The 21,173-nt window shown below is 43.9% G+C and overlaps 1 protein-coding gene across 2 annotated transcripts; it reads left to right on the plus strand.

Moving 5' to 3' along the window:
- Window positions 1-4,083: 4,083 nt before the first annotated feature.
- On the plus strand, window positions 4,084-17,269 carry get4 (guided entry of tail-anchored proteins factor 4). 2 transcript variants are annotated; one of them, XM_015963638.3, is made up of 9 exons: window positions 4,084-4,333; window positions 5,161-5,239; window positions 5,485-5,566; window positions 9,043-9,192; window positions 10,556-10,694; window positions 13,310-13,450; window positions 13,547-13,622; window positions 14,853-14,925; window positions 16,596-17,269. In XM_015963638.3, the coding sequence occupies exons 1-9, from the start codon at window positions 4,116-4,118 to the stop codon at window positions 16,685-16,687; spliced, it is 1,050 nt and encodes a 349-aa protein (XP_015819124.2). In that variant the 5' UTR covers window positions 4,084-4,115; the 3' UTR covers window positions 16,688-17,269. The 2 variants fall into 2 exon arrangements, with proteins under 2 accessions (XP_015819124.2, XP_015819125.1); XM_015963639.3 differs by lacking the exon at window positions 4,084-4,333 and adding an exon at window positions 4,346-4,595.
- The last annotated feature ends 3,904 nt before the right edge of the window (window positions 17,270-21,173 follow it).

Raw genomic sequence — 21,173 nt, forward strand, 5'->3', positions numbered from 1 at the left:
TGCTTTTGGAGCGCTTTGCAGCCGAGTGTGAAGCGGCTGGGATGAGAATCATCTCTAAATCCAAGACCATGGTCTTGAAATGGAAAAGGGTAGAATGTGGAGGAAATTGAGTATCTCAGGGTCTTGGTTCACGAGTGAAGGAAAATGGAGCGTGAGACTGTTAGGCGGACTGGTGCTGCATCTGCAGTTGTACAAGCGTTGTACTGATCTGTTGTGGTGAAGAGAGAGCTGAGCTGGAAGGCGAAGCTCTCGATTTACCGGTCGATCTTTGTTCCTACCCTCTCCTATGGTCACGAGCTTTCGGTAGTGACCGAAAGAATCTCGTCTCGTCTCGTCTCGTCTTCCTCCGCTTATCCGGGTCCGGGTCGCGGGGGCAGCATCCCAACTAGGGAGCTCCAGGCCGTCCTCTCCCCGGCCTTGTCCACCAGCTCCTCCGGCAGGACCCCAAGGCGTTCCCGGACCAGATTGGAGATGTAACTTCTCCAACGTGTCCTGGGTCGACCCGGGGGCCTTCTGCCGGCAGGACATGCCCGAAACACCTCCCCAGGGAGGCGTCCAGGAGGCATCCTGACCAGATGCCCAAACCACCTCAACTGGCTCCTTTCGATCCGGAGGAGCAGCGGTTCTACTCCGAGTCCCTCCCGAATGTCCGAGCTCCTCACCCTATCTCTAAGGCTGAGCCCGGCCACCCTACGGAGGAAACTCATTTCGGCCGCTTGTATCCGCGATCTCGTTCTTTCGGTCATTACCCAAAGCTCATGACCATAGGTGAGGATTGGGACGTAGATCGACCGGTAAATCGAGAGCCTGGCTTTCTGGCTCAGCTCCCTCTTCCCCACGACAGATCGGGTCAGCGTCCGCATCACTGCAGACGCCGAACCAATCCGCCTGTCGATCTCCCGATCCCTCCTACCCTCACTCGTGAACAAGACCCCGAGATACTTAAACTCCTCCACTTGAGGTAGGACCTCTCCCCCGACCCGGAGGTGGCAAGCCACCCTTTTCCGGTCGAGAACCATGGTCTCAGATTTGGAGGTGCTGATCCTCATCCCAGCCGCTTCACATTCGGCCGCGAACCTACCCAGCAAGAGCTGAAGGTCAGAGCTGGATGAAGCTAGGAGGACCACATCATCCGCAAAAAGCAGAGACGAGATTCTCCTGCCACCAAACTCGACACACTCCACACCACGGCTGCGTCTAGAAATTCTGTCCATAAAAGTGATGAACAGAACCGGTGACAAAGGGCAGCCCTGGCGGAGTCCAACCCTCACTGGGAACAGGTCCGACTTACTACCGGCTATGCGGACCAAACTCACGCTCCTCTGGTAAAGGGACTGAATGGCCCTTAACAGAAAGCCATCCACCCCATACTCCTGGAGCGTCCCCCACAGGGTGCCCCTGGGGACACGGTCATAAGCCTTCTCCAAATCCACAAAGCACATGTGGATTGGTTGGGCAAACTCCCATGCCCCCTCCATCACCCTTGCAAGGGTATAGAGCTGGTCCACAGTTCCACGGCCAGGACGAAAACCACATTGCTCCTCCTCTATCTGAGATTCAACTATCGATCGGACCCTCCTCTCCAGTACCCTGGAGTAGACCTTTCCAGGGAGGCTGAGGAGTGTGATCCCCCTATAGTTGGAACACACCCTCAGGTCACCCTTCTTAAAGATGGGGACCACCACCCCGGTCTGCCACTCCCTAGGAACTGCCCCCGATGACCACGCAATGTTGTAGAGACGTGTCAACCATGACAGCCCTACAACATCCATAGCCTTAAGATACCCAGGACGAACCTCATCCGCCCCCGGGGCTCCGCCGCTGTGTAGTTGTTTGACTACCTCAGCAACTTCTGCCCCCGAGATCGGACAGTCCATCCCCAGGCCTCCCAGCTCTGGTTCCTCCTCGAAATGCGCATTGGTGGGATTGAGGAGCTCCTCAAAGTATTCCTTCCACCGTCCGACCGAAAGAATGAGATTGCGAAATCAAGCGGCCGAAATGAGTTTTCTCCGCAGGCTGACTTGGCTCTGCCTTGGAGATAGGGTGAGAAGCACAGTCATCTGGGAGGGGCTCGGAGTAGACCCGCTGCTCCTCCGTGTTGAAAGGAGCCAGTTGAGGTGGCTAGGGCATCTGGTTAAGATGCCTCTTGGACGCCTTCCTGATGAGGTTTCCCGGGCACCTCCAACTGGGAGGAGACCCAAGGGAAGACCCAGGACACACTGAAGAGACCATGGCCCAATCCCAATACTCGCACTGGCACCCTTTATTTGCTCGTTCCTGGCCAGGGGTGCGAGTGCGAAGGGTGTCTCGATTCTCAAGTGCGGAAGTTGACCACGCCCCCATTGCACCCTTAATCTGCACTTCATCCAAGTTTGCAGCGATGCGGACCTCGGGCAAGGGTATTACCCACAAGTCATTGCTGCGGGAGAAAAGGCTCAAGTTCCTTTTCTGAAAACATGTATTTTCTAATAAAATTAGTTCGTTTTAGGACTTTAGAACTTAAGCAACAATGAAGTTAAATTTATTTCAAATAATTGCTTTGTTATTTGTTTGAAAGTTGTTAATAAAGGTTTTTGAAAAAAGTTTCACAGCTACCGGCACAAGGCATGCGTCGCAATCGATGACGCAATGCTCCCTGTCTCATTTCGGCAATTATTTGCACACTTGTGTACTACGCACTCGAACCCTACTGAGCACTTTCTCCAAGTGCACTTTGCTGAAGACCGCAGGGCGCAGTGTGAGTATTGAGATTGGGCCCTCGTTTCTCGGCTAACCAGGGAACGTCTTGGGATTCCCCCGGAAGAGCTGGTCCAAGTAGCTGGGGAGAGGGAAGTCTGGGCGTCTCGGCTTAGGCTGTTGCCCCCGCGACCCGACTCCGGATAAGCAGCTGAAAATGGATGGATGGATGCTTCACTTTTAAACCAGTCAAGTGATTTCCCCCTGATGTCATGCTGGTTTAATCATGGTTAATTATGTCAAACCTTCATGATGACAGCTGTTTTTTCTCTGCTGTTTCTTCTGGACAGAGTGTGGCAACTCTCAATATTCCCAAAGTCCAACTCAGTTCCCTTGGTCTGTAAAAAAAATCAGCCATCTGTTGCTTTATGGAGCTGACATCCAGGTCATGGGACTCTTCCCCGTTCACGGCGTATGATCTGAGTTTGATGCTGAATCCGGTGATAATGAGATCATTGACCTTGGTGTCAACCAGGAAAGCAGTCTTCTAATCCTTCTCCTAGTTCTGGATACCTCCTCTACCTACATGCACCAAGATGCCTTTCTGCTGCATTCGGACAAAAGAAACCTCTTCCGAGAGGAAATCAAGCAACGTATCTCGTATCAATCAAACCAAATCCAAGCTTTATTTATAAAGCGCCTTTCGTGACCCTGTCGCGAAGCCCAAGGTGCTGAACACGGTACATGAGAAAAACAGGTAAAAACATTAAAGTAGAAAACAAATGGGTAAAACAAGAGATAAAGAGACCAATGAAAGCAGGGAATTAAAATTAACATAAATGAAGGCCTAACTCAAACATATTCAGGGAACGCGAAGCGGAGGAGGTGGGTTTTTAGGCGACTCTTAAAGGCTGGCAGAGATGGGGATAGCCTGACTGAGGGTGGCAACTGGCTCCAGAGTGACGGGGCTATGACTGAGAAAGCCCGGTCCCCACGAGTACGACACCTAGAACGAGGGACAGCGAGCAGGCCTTGGTCAGAGGAGCGCAGTGTGCGTGATGGGGAATGTCTGTTCAGGAGCGTGGCCAGATAGGGGGGAGCACTACCCTGGAAGAAATTGTAAACAAAGACGAGGAGTTTAAAGTGTGAACGATAACAGACCGGAAGCCAGTGCAGGAAGGGCAAAACCGGATTGATGTGGTCCCGTTTCCTGGTCCCAGTCAGTAACCTGGCTGCGCTGTTCTGCACAACCTGTAGGCGGCGCAGTGATGATTGACCCAGTTCATCCAGGTGTGCTGTTTTGTGAAGAGTCAGTCCAATTTAAAAAAAAAGTAATACGAAGAACAAACATTTTTTTTAATATAGTGCCTCTCAGTTTAGTGCCTCTCTACAAGAACAAGGCTAAGTCGTCAGAGTCATCGATGTTATAGTTGCTCCGTATGCCCCGTCCCCGCCCCTTGCTACGAGCCGCAGCCAGGACCTTCTCGCTAGTCGCTGCTGCTGCTAAAGGCATCGCTATGGCGGAGCCCGAGTCCCTGAGGTGCTCCAGTGCTAGAAACCGAGGAGGCGTTCAGAGGGTCGAAGGGAAGCTTCGAGCAAGCGTAGAAAAGGGAGATTACTATGAAGCCCACCAAATGTATAGAACTTTATTTTTCAGGTGAGACTTCACAATATGTTCGTTCTAATGTGCTTTTGTAGTTACGGTCAGGCCGGCCTGTTCCAGATCATTCCGCTGTCAAACCTTTGACTGGTGCTTGTACGTGATTGGTTGTATTCGCTCTGTGTCCCGCCTTCCCTTGATGGTTCTTGTGTTTGATTGGACAGTGATCCTTTCTATCTTTAGAAGAACAATTGCTATTGGCTTACCGTAATGATACCGCTAGTACCGAGCTGATGATAGCAAATTTTTTGTTAGCAGAGTGAGTAAAATGTGACAACGATAACTTATTTTTGGCTGTATTAATCATGAAATGTATACTGAAAACAAACTGAAAATAGCGACCAACTGTTTTCGTTGGTTTACAATGCAGTTATGTGAACGAGTACATTCATGTTCATTTGCGTTAGCATTTCGCTAGGTGGGAAGCAGCCTTCTGCTATCTCCTCGCAGTAAAATACGAAATAACGACGTGTTTCTAAACAGTTTGTTTTATTTTGAGCTATACCAGACTGATTTGATGCATTTCACTTCTATATCATATTCCATAAACTATGTCATATCCCACCCTACTATGGTAGAATACTAGTTTTGTGGTCTGACTTAACTGCTTACTCCCTCTTGAAAAACGTACTAAGCTGTCGAGAAAGCTCCCAGTTTAAAGCCAATTTCCCTCAAATGTATGTTCTTTCAGTTAATTCCGTCCGTTTCTTGATTGTCACAATCCTATCGTTTACTTTATCAGATGTATATGGTCATTTGGCCTTAGGGAGATTTAGGAGATTGTCTTTAAGTGCACGACTCCGTTCCCCTTTGCCTTCCATCAGGTATATGTCACAAGGAAAACATGCAGAGGCGAGGGAGCTGATGTACAACGGTGCTTTGCTGTTCTTCAGCTACAACCAGGTACAGACCACACCCACGTTTTTGACTAGAACATCCGCAGATTTCATGTTTAAAATTGCATTTCATTAGAAATTAGCATGTACACAACAGCTGTCAGGTTTACAGTTTTGATCTTTGCCTGCTGAATTAACCATAACTTTAACTGTACAGCCTGACTTGTGGCTTGGGTTAAGTTTACCGATTACAGTACGTTCTGTGACAATAATGCTGCCCCAAACATGAGTTCATTGTGGTTTACTTTACAGCAAAACAGCGCAGCAGATCTTTCCATGCTGGTGTTGGAGGTTTTGGAGAAGTCTGATACTAAAGTTGAGGATGAAATGTTAGGTGGGTTTCGAGCTTTCATTGTGTCTAAAAATAACTCTTACTGAGTCTTTTGTGTTGATTTTGATCTGCTTTCTTTTCATTATGTGACAATAGAGCTGTACAATTTATCACATTTTTATTTGAACTTCGATTTAAGAAATCACTAAAATAATGAAACCAACAACAAAAAGGTTAAATTGTTTTGCCAAGACAAGCTTGGTCTTGTATCGTTATGTGATCCAATTAACATACACCTGCCTCCTCTGAAAACTCACCCATACTTCACACTGGAAGCATCAGTGGCACGGACTGTCGCTGCTTCAAATGAGAAGACATTAAAATCTATGGGGGGGTTTCAAACCAGCCACTATGCGGAAATTTTCAAGCGCGTCCCAGAAGCAGCTGGCCATGCCACTAAAGATAGGATGGGTTCTATTTTTGCAGCAAGCCGCATCTGGGACACAACAATTTACACAGTTAGCATAGGGCTAGACAGGAAGTCGCACACGGTTTCAATGTAAAACCCCTGGTAATTCTCAAAATAAGACTACTGCAGCAATGCGATTTCATATCTATGTAGATTACATCAAAAGAAGTTACCTAATGGTTTGTTTACTCCCTGCATTGTTCCAGAAGTGCAATAGTGTGTTTTTTATGGCTTTAATCCTGCAAGTGGAGAGGAACAGCCTCATATGGCAGCAGCAGCTCAGGAGGTAGAGCGACTTGTCTGGTAATCAGACAGTTGCAGGTTCGATCCTGGCTCTGGACAGAGAATTCTGCTGTTGTGTCCTTGGGCTAGACACTTAACTCACCTTGCCTGCTGGTGGGATTCAGAGAGACCGGTGGTACCTGTGCTCATCAGCCTGACGCCTCTGTCAGCAGTGTTTCCATAGTTACCTTGAAATAGTAATCTGATTTCTGACTACTGATTACTCCTTCCAAAAGTAACGTAGTTACTTTACTGATTCATTCATTTAAAAAGTAACTGCCGTATTTTCCGCACCATAAGGCTCACCTGATTATACGGCGCACAGCCAATCAGCGTCCTAGTTAAAGGTTTGGTCCGCACATTAGGCTCACTGGATCAAAACACGCACCCAGCAAAGCAAACAAGCGTCCCGGTCGGCACAATTAAGGCAAATTGGGCAATTAGATCAAAGTCAAACGTTACTCCACTCATTATCTATACTAAAAAATAAATTTCTCATTATTAAAGTAACATAAATGGCCCAGTTTAATGCACGGGTGCTTTTAGCAGCAAGAATGAAGATTTAAACTCTGGTAACGGCATGACTGACTGACTGACTGACCTGCAGCAGCTGGTCTTCCAACTTTCTCCACTTGCAGACCATCGACTCGTTAATCTTGTATTCTCTCGCTGCTGCTCTGTTTCCATGCTCAACGGCGTGAGCGATGGCTTTGAGCTTGAACTCTGCCTCGTAAGTGTGTCTCTTCGCTGGTGCCATGGCTGGTTACCGGTATAGCTGTGTGGAGCAGTGCCACACCTTTTATTAGGTGAGGGTGATGAGGACGGCGCTGGGGGGTACCGTGCTGGGCCAGAGTTACCTTAATACATGTATAAAAGGCGCACTGCCGGTTCAGGGGAAGATCAAAGGTTTTTAATAGCGCCTTAAGTTAGATTACGAGTTACTTTATTAGTTACTTTCAGCATCTATCAAAAACACTCTCCACTGCCTCAACATAAAAACTACAACAGGTTTTGCCAACACTCACTTTATTGCAAATGTTTTTTAACAGTAATGTCAACAACGTATCTTCTTACATTTTAAGTTGAACTTAAAACCTATTGCCTGACGTAATGCTTGTTTGTATAAAATAAAATAAAAACAGTTTTTCTTGACCTCACTTAAAATAAATAGTATTCATAAAAAATAAAACACACAGAGCCAGCACAGAGTGTACAACGAACCTTAATATTTTCTTCTTTAGCTGATACAAACTCAAAATAGTGACTATATTTCCAGCTAGAAAGCGTACCTCTCTCTCCTCCCACCATTGTTGATGACGCTGTAGTTCAGGGGTCGGCAACCTTTTCCCATCAAAGAGCCATTATTACTCATTTCCCACAGTAAAGAAAACACTGGGAGCCGCAGCAGCCGGGGCGTTGTGGGCGTGGCCTGCCCTCAGACAGCAGAGAGCTGCTTTAACCAATCACAACAGGTGACAGCAACCAATGCCAGTCGCTCATGTACCTTAAAGTTATCTTTCAACAGAAGATAATAAATAAAACAGTTTGTATAAAATTGACCCAGAACTTGTAGCCCGTCTGTGTCGACAGTACTTAGATATTTTTCACTCGGTTAGTGGTTTTAATGTCGAGCAGGTGACGCTTTTTGACGTGTCACACACGTCTCCTTTTAAAACAGGTTTAAAGTGTTCAGAATACAAATCCAGGCTCTGTCTCGTTGGATTGTTGTAATTAAACGTTGTGCTGAACTAAACTTTACATTAAACAATGTTGAAAGGGTAAGAAAAGGCTCAGATCAATTTGTTTTTGCGTCATTTACAGAGATGGAGATAATGGCGTAGTGCGCATGGCTCTGGTGTTAATCAAGTTTAATGTTCCTGTTTGCAACAATCTTCACAAGAAGGCAAAACAGTTAAATAACAGGGTTCACAATGACGGGACATTTCACGATTTTGATCATTTATTTTGATGGAGAAACCTCAAGGCTGCAGATGCGCTGATATTTTTATCGTTACGCACATCGCGGCGGTAGCTACATTAATCAGTTAATTAATGTTGAAGGTTACGTTGAAACCGAATTCCTTCCCAGTTGGCTCAGTTGTCAGTTTTTCTCCTTTAAAAAAAGTTTTGTTTACAATCTGTGAGCCCGCAGGGTTGCCAAGTCTGTGGCGGCAAACGCTGCTACACCAGCATGCTGGCCGGGAAAATGTTAACCAGCAAAAGGAGCGACCAAGAATTTATATCTTGCACTCCTAAGAAGACATGGCTTCCTTTATTATTTTTTTTACTCAAATATCAGGTAAAGATGGACAGAGGCTAACACTGAGCTAATGCTAATGGCGAATAAAAACAAAAACAGCTCAAACAATATCTTAAGCTACTTTTTCAAACACGCCAATATAAACAGTAAAATGTATTTATCTACTTATCAACTTACTGTAAATGTCTTGTCTTCACTCGTTATCTAGAATCTTCTGGTGCTGATCCGTAGCTGGCAACTGTTGCTGAATCAGGCTTGTTTGTTTTGATACGTGGACTGCAGTACCCACATTTGACCACAGGATGCCATTCTTATTTACGCATCTTAAAAAAATCTGTGCTTTCCAGGCATAGTCCAGTGATGGAAGTAATATTTGTGAAGATATTTCTTTCAAAATATAGTTTCATAATAATGGAAAAACTTTGGTAAAGCAAATAGATCATAAAGACCCTAATCCACAGCTACGGTGTAATTCTGCTGATCACAGTACACATTCTGATGTGGTTTTGGTTTGTGTTTGTGGAACAGAATGTCTGGCTAAGCTGTTCAGTCTGATGGATCCGAACTCTCCAGAGAGAGTAGCCTTTGTATCCAGAGCTCTGAAATGGTCCACTGGAGGATCCAGCAAGTTGGGTCACCCCAAGTTCCACCAGCTGCTGGCTGTCATCCTGTGGAAAGGTAATTGGCTCATCTTTTACTTCATTTATTTACATAACCTCTCCTTCCCAAGGTAATTAGTATAGAGTCGCTAACGTAACTTGACAAAGCAGACCCCTGAACTAAACGCATCATCCTTCCAGGGCGGTTAGATCGATGGTGGAGACTGAGAGGCTTGGAGTATTTTATGACAGATGAAAAGAAAACGGTCAAATCTTCAACCCTAGCTAAGCTAACTGATCAACAACAACAGTCCAGGACTAGTGAATACTAGAGTCACCACTCAGGGCTGTACAATAACATTTTTAGCTTGTAGCACTGGTGCTACCAAGACTGTAGGTTTTGTAGCACAGAACAAAAACGTGTAGAACAGCATAAAAAATCAGTAACACTTAACAATAAGGGTCCCTTTATCAACGTTACTTGGTTACATTATTGGGATTAATAAACTATTATATAAGTAGCTATTATTAATAAGTACAACTGCATAATATTAATGTCAATATTAAGTAATGCATACTAAGCAGGGAAACCACTCCCTTTCTCTTTCACCTCTGTCTCCGTGTCTGGTCGGAATTAAAAAGCATCCAAAAACAATAACAATAAAGTTTTAAGTATCAGGCGTGACATTAAAAGCAGACGCTTTGATGCTCCACCTGAGAGTAAATCTGTAAGGCTTGTCACCAGCATTCAGACATTAATTCTGCTTGCTTCACAGCCAGACAGGACACGGGAGAAAAAAAAAGAGAAATAACGATATAATCGATGTCTCCGTTACTAGTTCATCGCTGCTGTATCATCAGAAGCCTGCCGTGTTTAACAAGATCTCCAGAACATGCTTACACCACGGTCAGATTGTGCTGAAAGATGCGCACGTTTTCCTGTGAAGTATTTTCTTTATTAATCACAAAGTTTACATGGAAAATGAGTTGTTTACTTTTCTGGCCTTGTGTGTGTAAGCAAGCTTTATAAATGAGGCCCCAGGTAATTTCCTGCCAAGGTCTTTTATTTATTTATTTTATTATTTATTAATTTTTTATATTTGATTTTACAGACATTTCTTGTACTCTGAATGTGAGGATAAACACCTGTGAAAACCCCTCATTTCCTCAGATGTTTATTGGTTCCTTTGGCTTTTTGATGTGCATTGTTCATGTGTGGAAATCATCACCAGCGTACAAAGCAAGAAAATCCCCTAAACTCACCTTGAAAATGACTGAATAAAATGTTGGCTGATCCATAAGGAGCAAGGCATTCTTTTTACTTGCCAAACATCACTAAATGTTATCTGTGGAACGTCTTCAGAAGAGTCCTGAAGCAAAATATTTTACAATTGTCAACAAATTGTGTTGACGTGGAGTGTTGTCCTGTTTTTCTGTTTCAGAACAAAACTACAGCGAGTCTCGTTATCATTTCCTACATTCGTCTGACGGGGAGGGCTGTGCTCAGATGCTGGTGGAGTATTCGTCGTCACGAGGCTACCGTACAGAAGTCGACATGTTTGTGGCGCAGGCCGTCCTGCAGTGAGTAAACCATCGACTCCAATAAACCATGTTATCCTGTTTACAGACTAGGGTTGTCACGGTGTGAAATTTAACCTCACGGTTATTGTGACCAAAATTGTCTCGGTTTTCGGTATTATCGCGGTATTTTTTAAAAATGTGTTAGATTTTCAGGTAACTAAATAAACCCTGTATATAAGGAAAATATTGTCCTCAGTTTGTGTCTAACTTCTGCCTAAAATGTGTTATTTTGTAATTATGTTGTTTATTTGTTTACATATTTCCCCTTTAGTCTTTAAAATACCAATATTTGCCCATAACTTCTTATTTTTTGTCTGTTTGATATCATCATTTTAAAAATATTAGATCAGATGATACTCAGTACTCAAGTAGCCTTCTAATCAGATACTTTTACCCTTACTTGAGTAATAAACCCTATATCAGGAAAATATTGTCCTCGGTTTGTGTCCTTCCAGTGAGCTTTGCAGATGTGGGAAAATGTCATCAGGCAGTAATCATTGCTAAATTCATAATTATTCTCGGAGAGAGACCAACTCTTATCTGCCCCTGGGAGCCCCGTAACGTATAGCGTCATTTCAACATGGCGGTGTCCGTGACACAGTTTATATGCAGGTAGCGGCGCTGCGGCTGCTTTATATAGCGACTCGTTGCATTCTCCCTCAACCCAAATCCTGGGATCACACATTTTAGCTAAAACGCTAACGTTAGCTTGCCTTGCGTTGACTGTAGAGTTGTGGGTGATGGTCATGCGGATGTGTCATGAGATTTGAAGCGTTGCTGCCTTTCACAGACACTTTTTCCTGAACGTGCTGCAAACAGGATAGCCGTCTTCTATCAACTGTCCCTCGGCATTCTTCAAATATCCAAAAGATGCCCGTACTTCCCACTTTGTCTTTTTTGAGGGATAACAAATGTCCTGAGCGCTGCCGTCTCCTCCTTTGGCCATTATTTCAGCTTTAGCTTCAAGAAAGTCTTGGTTGTAAACATCAAAGTGCGCATGTGCCGCCGGCAACTTCAGCAGATGATACGGTGGCTGGTAAGGGTCACCGCACCTACACCGCAGCCACAGTAATCCACCGAGATAATATAGTTATTAAAAAACTAGACTGTTATTATTATTGTCAACTTTTTTTTTTACCGGGGTTTATCGCTACACCGGTTACCGTGACAACCCTATTACAGACAATCCTATCTTGTATTCTTGGATCCAGAGGCTGTGTCCAAACTCAGGGGCTGAGGGAAATCAGGGGAACATCAGTGGATCCCATGAAAGTGGGAACAGGTAGAAAGAGCAAAATAAGGAGAGGGTGGTGATTAAGCTTGCACCAAAGCTGGAACAGGTGGGTTTTCAGCTGCTTTTGGAAGGAGACCACTGAGTCCACTGATCTCAGGCTCAGGGGGAGAGAGCTCCAGAGTCTGGGGGCCACAGCAGCAAATGATCTGTCACCTTTGGTCGTTAGCCTGGTGCGATTTGGTCAGAAGTCGAGCACAGGCATTCTGAACCACCTGCAGACGGTTCAGGGAGGTTTTGCTCAGACACGTGAGGAGGGAGTGGCAGTAGTCTAAGTGTGAGGAGATGAAGGGGTGAATAACAGCCTAGAGCTTATTTACAATGATTTTTGGCAAATTATTTAAAAATACAAATAGAAATATGCAAATGTTAAAAGTCTGACAACAAAAATGCTTTATGCGTTTAATTTCTGTACCACCAGATTTGATATACTTGCATTTAAATCTAAACCTCTTCTGCTTTGTGCACCACTAATACAAGACCTAAAGTCTTCCCTTTGGCACAGAGTTAATCCGGGGATAGTGTAGGCCTTGAAGGATGAAACAGAACCATCCTTCACACCCGGTGAAAATGACAAATTAGGAAAACCTTCATCTCTGTGCTGTGATGCAACCTCCAGCCTAGACATCTGGACAAGCTGTAGACAAAAGATCTTGCTCTGCAGGCCGGTCCGGCCACGTTCCATTGTAGCCTCAGCATGTCTACTATTGTCCTGAAATCTTTTTAGGCTGTGCCAATCACAGCTTTCATGTTAGTTGAGAGACGTTGGGCAGCCCTGGCACCAGAGTTGCGTTGTTCTGATTGGTCCTAGTGCTGTCCAAATGTGTGCAGACAAATTGAAAGACAATCGTAGATTCCACCCCATGACTGAGTTATGTCTATTTAGCATGGCCAGACTGTATAATTACATATATGGGATGGCTTGCCAGGCAATGCAACCTCTGAATTTGGACACAGCCGTAGTCTGAGCTGGTTGTGGGGCTGAAAATCCCACCTACCCCTCCGCACACGATTCTGTTTCCAAGTATCAAATAACTAATTACAGTTAAATATATTAGAAATGCACGATTTAAATGTTTTCAGAAACCTCTCATTCATGTACAGGAAGGGGGCAGGGCATGAAATTTGTACTGCAGCCGGCCACTAGGTGGTGCTTTTGCCCCCTTTGACTCTTATTCTGTTCATGGGTCTAGTTTTTATGAGATACAAATGTGAGCCACGAATGTTCACCTGATTGCAACCGTCCTGTTTTAGGTTGAGGTTTTGTATCTCATCCCCGTGTCTTCATTTTCCTCCTCTGTTTCTCACCTCTCTACCCGTGCAGGTTCCTCTGCCTAAAGAACAAAAGCAGTGCTTCCGTGGTGTTCAGCACGTACACAGACAAACACCCGTCCATAGAGAAGGGCCCTCCCTTCGTCCAGCCTCTACTAAACTTTATCTGGTTTCTGCTGCTGGCAGTGGATGGGTGAGGACCTGACTTCTGCCTATTATAACTAATACTTAACTGTATTAGACAAGTAACTTGAAATGTTGTTTAAAATTGTTCCTTTTTTCTCTTTAGAGGTAAATTAACAGTTTTCACAGTGTTATGTGAACAATATCAGCCTTCCCTGAAGAGGGATCCCATGTATAATGAGGTGAGATCGTTTATCCATGTCTAAGTAGAGCTGGGTGATGGAACCATAATAACTTCTCCCAAATAGACATATGAGAAAATGTATTCCATATAGCTCTGTCTAGAGTCCTGGAACCCCCCAAGGCACATTACAACACAATTAGTCATTCACCCATTCACACGCTGGTGGGGATGAGCTACGATGTAGCTGCCCTGGGGCGGGCTGACAGAGGCTAGGCTGCCGAACGCTGGCGCCACCGCTCCCTCCGACCACCACCAACAGACAAGGTGGTTTAAGTGTCTTGCCCAAGGACACGACGACAAACTGAGCGGGGCTCGAACCGATGAAGTCTTCCGATTATGAAGCGAGCACATAACTCCTGTGCCACCGTCACCCCAAGTGGTGAACAGGTCGACGGAAACCTTCCATATAAAGGAGATGAGCAGCCACTCATAAGTCCAGTCGGCGCTGGCTGGAGTAGAGCTACACAGCGCAGTAGCAATTGGATACGCTAATTGCTAATGTTAGCACAGCTGTAGACTTATTGCAGCTCACAGGTAGGGCTCGGCCGGCTAGGCGACTGAACAGTCGTGCACGTAATTAACGTTGGACAAAAACGAAGGAGCTGTGGCGCCGATGATAAATGCAGGTTGTGACAAAGTCGGGGAAAACCCACCGATCCGTTCGAGCCCCTGAATCACCAGCTGGAGCTGGAGGACGTAGGACTTTATAATCCCAGAGACACTCCTACCATAGAGGTGGCTTTCTCCAGTGTCCTAAAGAATTAAAATGGCTCTTCTTTCTGAACTTAAATAATAGATCATTTGACTGTTTCTTCTTTAAAAGCTGCTAAAATTTCCACAGATTTTGAACATTTATATTTCAATCCCAGCTTCATTAATTTGATGTCAGAAGAATGTTTTCATCTTCCTTCTGTTCTGATGGAGAATGTAGTTTATTCTACACTTTTTTAACAACAATGTTTCATGCCATGTTCTGCTTTTGAAAACAAGTCTAAAAAAACATCATATCTTTAAATCTCACTTGAAAGTACCAGAGAACATTAAAGACAGACAAAAATGGTGATTTGTTTTACATCTTCAAATCGACTGATGAAAAGTAATATAGTGATAGGGTATTTATCCACATCGCCCAGCCCTACTGCTGGCTGAAATAAAAGTTGCATTCAGTAAGGTTGTGTTTTCACGGTTGTCTCTCCTTGTTTCTCTTCCGACGCCCGTGGCTGCTCAGTATCTGGACAGAATAGGGCAGCTTTTCTTTGGTGTTCCACCCAAACAGTCACCATCGTATGGAGGCCTGCTAGGTGAGTAAACTGTTTACTTGCTCCAGACTAGGGTCAAAACTGTTTTTATACATCTGCATTGGCTGATATTTGTCCTTAGTAAAGCTGATTTAAAGTCAGGCACATCCTTGGGCAGCTCAGCACTGCTGCAGAATTTAATTTGATATATTTTTTACGTTCACTAATAACATCTGCATGATAAATACTTATCAGGTAGTCTAAACAGTGACAGTCACATTGCAGCAGGACCTGTGATGCGACCGTCACTCACAGCTTCAAATACAAATCTGATATAATGTTACAGCCTCAATTTTGTGCAATGGCCTCCAGGATCACAGTGTAGGGAGACAGTTAATCTACACAGAAGTTGTGTAAAAAAACAACAAAAAAAACATCTTTTGTGTCTATTTGATAAATGCCATTTTAAAGACCAAGTTCACTTGTTTTTTCAATACATTTGCAATGATCTCTAGTATAAATAAATGCCTTGTGAGAAGATCTGAGGGGAATAAAGCGCTAGCGCTCCTGTTACAGGAAGCCCTTTTTTTAAGACACACCATGCACAACGGTGTGTCTTATAAACGCGCCATGCTGGCACGGTGTTGCGATAATTTAGCGGCATTGGTTCCGCCTCACTTGGTAGTAATATTGCGGTAATTGTTTTTCTTATAAACCGTGATTGCGCCTTGGCGCAACAGAGCGAGGTGTCATGATGACGTAGGGAGATAATGCCAAGCTCTGGCTGGCAAAAATATTGAAAATGAAAGTAAACACGGACCGTAAGTTTTGCTTTTTAAACAAATCAGCCCAGACGGCGAACTGGAGCGCTCCGGCACTGCAAGAGCGTCTCCGTTAGAGCTGGAGCTCAGATCATCAGAGACTGTGGAGGACAGACACCATTAGGAGCTTGTTTAAAAAAACTTAAGGAGCACAGCTTCGATCGCAATAAAACGCAAATTATGTCCAAGATAAACGGAAGTCCCCGGCGGTGCAGGGGCCGTCCCCATACCCCCTTTATGCCGCCATTGCATAATCTTTTATAAAAAAGGACACAGTTGCGCCACGGTCTGACCACTCATAAATGACTTATGCCGCCACAGCGTTGTTTTGTAAATACAAATTTATTCCCTGATATTTGAACATCTCGCCTCTCATTGGCTAACAGCAACGGGACTCCGCTTTGCGTTGATATTTTATCTCCACGAAGAACTTTTCACGTTCAGCCTGCGTGTGAAACTGAGTTTCGATCATGTTTCAAAGATAATAAGTAAAATGGTTTCTCAGTGAGCTAACCCTAACTAAACAACAGTCAGTTGTTGTAAGCATGCTTGGGGAAGCGAGCAATGAGCGCACGCGTTTTTGCTGCAGCTTGGGTGGTGCAGAACGGTGGAGAAACGCGTTTCAACAACACTGGTGCGCGTTTCAATTAGCAACGGGAGGGAGGGAGGGAGAGAGAGAGAGGGGGGGAGGAAGAGAGGGAGAGAGAGAGAGAGAGAGAGAGAGAGACTACTAAACCCAAGCAAGCGCGAGAAGAGATTTTGACTCGCTGATCTAAATGCAGCTGGAGGAAATGCCATGAGAGCACTTCCTGTAATACTGAACTAAAAACACTTCCTAAAAAGCTCAAGGTCACTGTGGTGATGTGAATGCATTAATGAAACGATGCTGATGGGTTCGCCACATCTCGGCAGGAAATTTGCTGAACAGCCTGATGGGTTCTGGTGAAGAGGAGGACGGTGCTGAAGAGGCCCATGAGGACAGCAGCCCCATAGAGCTAGACTGAGCCTGCCGACCACGACGGGAAGAGCAAACACAAGGGGGAGAATAAAAAATAAAGAGGAAGAGCACCCCACCTCCCCTCCTTCACCTCCACAGACGGGGGTGAGAGCGAGGCGCTGCTCTTGTGATTTCAGAGGTGTGCTGTTTGATTCAAGTCCAGTCATCCCAACTATTCAGTTCCAAACCAAAACAAGTGTCATTCCACCAAAAACACAGCTCTGCCTGGACTGAAGCACCAAACCCTCCGCCTGTTGAACTCTTGTAAGATTATTTTATTCTAACTATACTTTTGTTTTGGTAGTTTGGGACTTTTGCTTGCTGTTTAGGAGTGAACGATCAGCACATGAACTGTCTCCTGTGTGAAAACCTGCCTACAGGAGACGGGAGTAACCCAAGTGCGTCTGAGAGAACGGCACTACCACAAGCTCGACAAGCCTGGTTGACACTAAGGGTTTAGTCTGCTCACTACAGTTCTTACAGTGTTTTGTCTGTTTTGAGAGCTCGGCACAGCTCCTGATGGCATTCTTCAACATACTCCATTCTGTCTCTTCTGTCAGATGTAAATTAAAACATACTCCTTACCAAGGCCATGTGTCAGCGTTTCCTCTCTACTTACATTAAACATCACACTCATGTGGATTAGATGGTTTAATGTTTCTTTACAGCAGCGTCACTGAGATGTTAACGTGGTACACTGCTTCTGCTGAGCTGCTGTCGTCAAACGTTATCGGTGTGAATCGGAGTCTCAAAGGAGGATGTCAAAATCACCTGTTGGACTTAAACTTGCTGTATGTCTGAAGAGGATTTGAGAAAAAAATCATCTTTCACTTTAATTTGTGATCAAACAAGAAGAACCATCGGCTCTGAAAAAGCTGCAGATGAAGTTTTCTGTTTCGTAGGAAACGGCTTAGATTGTGAGCTGTGATCTTCATCTTTTGTCTTTAAAGGGACACGTAATCGGTCCAAGTTTCATTAGTCTGCGCCTGTCTGAAGGTAGTGCTGCATCGATATGAAGTTTTTGGGCTGATACAGATATTAATCCCACTGTTATGGCCGATACCGATATACTGACAATGCTTCTAAAATGAACAGATTTTGTATAGAATGAAAATGATTAAATCTGAATTTAAATTATGTACACACACCACTCAAGTTTACGGTTCTGGGATTATTACAATCACTGTCACATGACTAAACAAATACACACCACCCCCCTCACCCTCTGAAACGGATAAACAAATGGAGACGAGCTGGAAAAAATGTTGGTTAATGTCAGCCCGGTTTTATTTATCGGACCGATACCGATATGTTAACTCATTCACTGCCATTGACAAAGTCGTCATTTGCATGTTTTTACTGTGTGGGCGTCGGAATGAGCCCCCGCACCGTGAGAACAAACATCTCAGCTCTAAAGCCGATCTTCTTCCGCGTACGTCACACATCACATGATCAGGAAGCAGAACATCCATGTGATAGGAGATCATTTTGGGCCGCTGCTGTAAAAGTGAGGCGCTAACCGGAAAAGCTTCTGCCGATCACATTTCAACACCGGATTATGAAAGAATGGATAACGCTCGAAACGCGTGGATTCTTCCTGATGTAAGAGGTGATTCTCCGCTTTGTTTTAGTTGTTTTGGCGTCATCCTAGCGCGCAACGTTCTGTGACTCAAAACAGTAAAAAGGTGAAAACCGCTGGCAGCGAAGGGCTTTACCGATCAGGAAACGGCTGGCAGTGAATGAGTTAAAAAATGACTAACATTGGCCGATACCGATATTAATGCTGATTTATTGTCCACCTCAATCTGAAAATAATAATTATTCAGTCTTTGCCAAAACCCAAGAATGTCCAAATATGAAACAGGACAATACTTATGGTTATGAAATGTTTTAATTCGTTAAAGTTTCATTGAAAACATGTAAAGAAAAGCAGCCTAAAGTTTAAATGTTTTGCATAAAGAGATGGTTCAAATAAAGGAAAATAAATCTGAGAACATGAACATTTTGACCTGTCAGTTTGGAGTAACATACTAGGTCTGACTGGATTGATATGCTAATGGTTAGTGTGAATAAGGGCATGACAAAGTTGGTTTGTTACATTCAAACTGAAGGTGGCGTGAACATAACTTTAATATAGCTGAATAAGTCACATTACCTGGGTCACTATTTATGTAGCTCTGTGGTCCATTGTGAGCAAAGCTAGTATTAGCAACAGCTAGCTGTGCACTGCTCACAGGAATAATGGAATGTTTTAGCTGTCAGTAAAACCAGATTGACATTTGTGTAAAGACTGATTAAGCACATTACGACTAAACACATTTTTGTTTTGGTCTAGAACTAATCTCGTTTCTTTAAACTGAGGCTGTTCATAGACCACCCACAGCTGCTGAGATTTGAATTGTTCACATTTCCACAGAACTCCTCCTATAAAAAGTGTGAACTATCGCTTTTGTAAAAAGCTTTGATCTGGTCCCTTTTGGGTTTCCGTACAAGACGACGAGAACTACATGAAGTCAGAGGAGTGTTTACTTGTTAGGTCTCTGCTGTGTAGCACTAAACCCTCCCGCATTCCTAATGGGGTCAGATGGACCCCACAGTTTTTGTTTTTCCTTTTCAATTTTCATTACTTGTCCAGTTTCTCCACTAATCCAGATGTGATGAGTCCTGTGAGAGTATCCTGTGTCTTGGTCCAATGGACCCCAGGTGCTGTTTTCGAGTGAGGAATGAGCACTACCTCACCCCTGCTACGTTGTCCCCAAGGGATAGACCATCAACCCTGCTCAACCATCTCATCCTGGAGTGGTCACCCGCTAGGACAGTGGGAGGGTTGACATCACAAACTAGGAAACAAAATACTGAAGAAATTAAACAAGTAAAATGAAGTTGTGAGTCAAGATTCTAGAGCAGCTCATCCTGCACAAGGTTTTTCTTTCATTAGTGACTAATAAAAGGTCCGTTTGCGACCATTTTCCACAGAAATTGAGCAGGTTTTTATTTTATGTGATGCTGACACTTTATTAAATCGAATGTCATTTAATGAGAATTATCCAGCTAAGAGGGCCTAAAACCCAACTGACATATTTAAGAACTTAAAGAAACGTGTTTTGTCCTTTCAGCGGTTCATTTATTAATACGTGTGTGTGTGTGTGTGTGTGTGTGTGTGTGTGTGTGTGTGTGTGTGTGTGTGTGTGTGTGTGTGTGTGGAGAATCCATCTGTGAAACAAGTAGATATAAAAAAGGGCGAATGAAATGCCCACCCCATAACTGGAGGGTTGCAGGTTCGAGCCCCATCTGTTGCAGTCATCCTTGAGCAAGACACTTCACCCTCCTTGCCTGCTGGTGGTGGTGGTTGGATGGACCAGAGGTGTCAGTGAGCCCCAGTGCAGCTGTGGCTACATTGTAGCTCATCACCACAAGTGCGTGAATGATTGAATGGCTGGTTGTGTTATAATCATCGACATATAGTTCCTTACTGCTGTTTGTTGCCAGCAGAGGGCGCAAATTTCCCATTCTTTTAAGAAAACAAACGGTGTTTAGAAGAATTCAGATGTAGTGTCTCTTCCAAGAAAGTATTTGAACTTTATTAATCAAGATCCATCTTCTCCTTCAAATCCTCCACTTTTTCCTCCACAATATTAATGTTCCCAAAATGTTTAAAATAAAGATTGGGATTTTTTTAAAGCTTCATTAAAATAAGGAGGTTAAAACATTTTCTTCTAAATGGCAATAACGACCAAAGTGCTTTTTCAGGATACAGCCATTGAAGGACAGCAACTCCCCATCTTCCTTTTATTAACTGCTATTGGAAATATAATGCTGTTCTGTTTATTGCCAACATTGAGATGAAAATTTTAAAGGAAAAAAACAGTCTTTGGAAGAAATTAGATAGTCTTTCTACTAAGGAAGTCTTTTACCTTTACTAAAACAGGTTCATCTCCTTCAAATCCTCCTCCTTCGTAATATTATAATTCCCAAAATGTTTACTAAAAAGATTAAGAATTTTTAAGCTTCGTTAGGACAAGGAGGCTAAAATGTTCTATTCTAAATGGCTAAAATGAAAAAGGTACATTTACAGCAAATAGCCACCGGAGGGCAGCAATTTCCCATCTTCTCATTATTCCTTACTGCTGTTTGTTGCCAGCAGAGGGCGCAAATTTCCCATTCTTTTAAGAAAACAAACTGTTTAGAAGAATTTAGATGCAGTGTCTCTTCCAAGAAAGTATTTGAACTTTATTAATCAAGATCCATCTTCTCCTTCAAATCCTCCACTTTTTCCTCCACAATATTAATGTTCCCAAAATGTTTAAAATAAAGATTGGGATTTTTTTAACGCTTCATTAAAATAAGGAGGTTAAAATATTTTCTTCTAAATGGCAATAACGAACAAAGTGCTTTTTCAGGATACAGCCATTGAATGACAGCAACTCCCCATCTTCCTTTTATTAACTGCTGTTGGAAATATAGTGCTGTTTCCAGGAGAGACCGAGGCTCTA

This window comes from Nothobranchius furzeri, chromosome 16, assembly GCF_043380555.1.
Source record: "Nothobranchius furzeri strain GRZ-AD chromosome 16, NfurGRZ-RIMD1, whole genome shotgun sequence".
NCBI classification, from domain to species: Eukaryota; Metazoa; Chordata; class Actinopteri; order Cyprinodontiformes; family Nothobranchiidae; genus Nothobranchius; species Nothobranchius furzeri.

Bases quoted from the DNA above. Each gene is read 5' to 3' on its own strand.
- get4 (XM_015963638.3), top strand. From the start codon at position 4,116: ATGCCCCGTCCCCGCCCCTTGCTACGAGCCGCAGCCAGGACCTTCTCG. The intron at 5,240-5,484 runs GTACAGACCACA...TTTACTTTACAG, and splicing joins TGTTCTTCAGCTACAACCAG to CAAAACAGCGCAGCAGATCT. The intron at 13,451-13,546 runs GTGAGGACCTGA...TTTTCTCTTTAG, and splicing joins CTGCTGCTGGCAGTGGATGG to AGGTAAATTAACAGTTTTCA.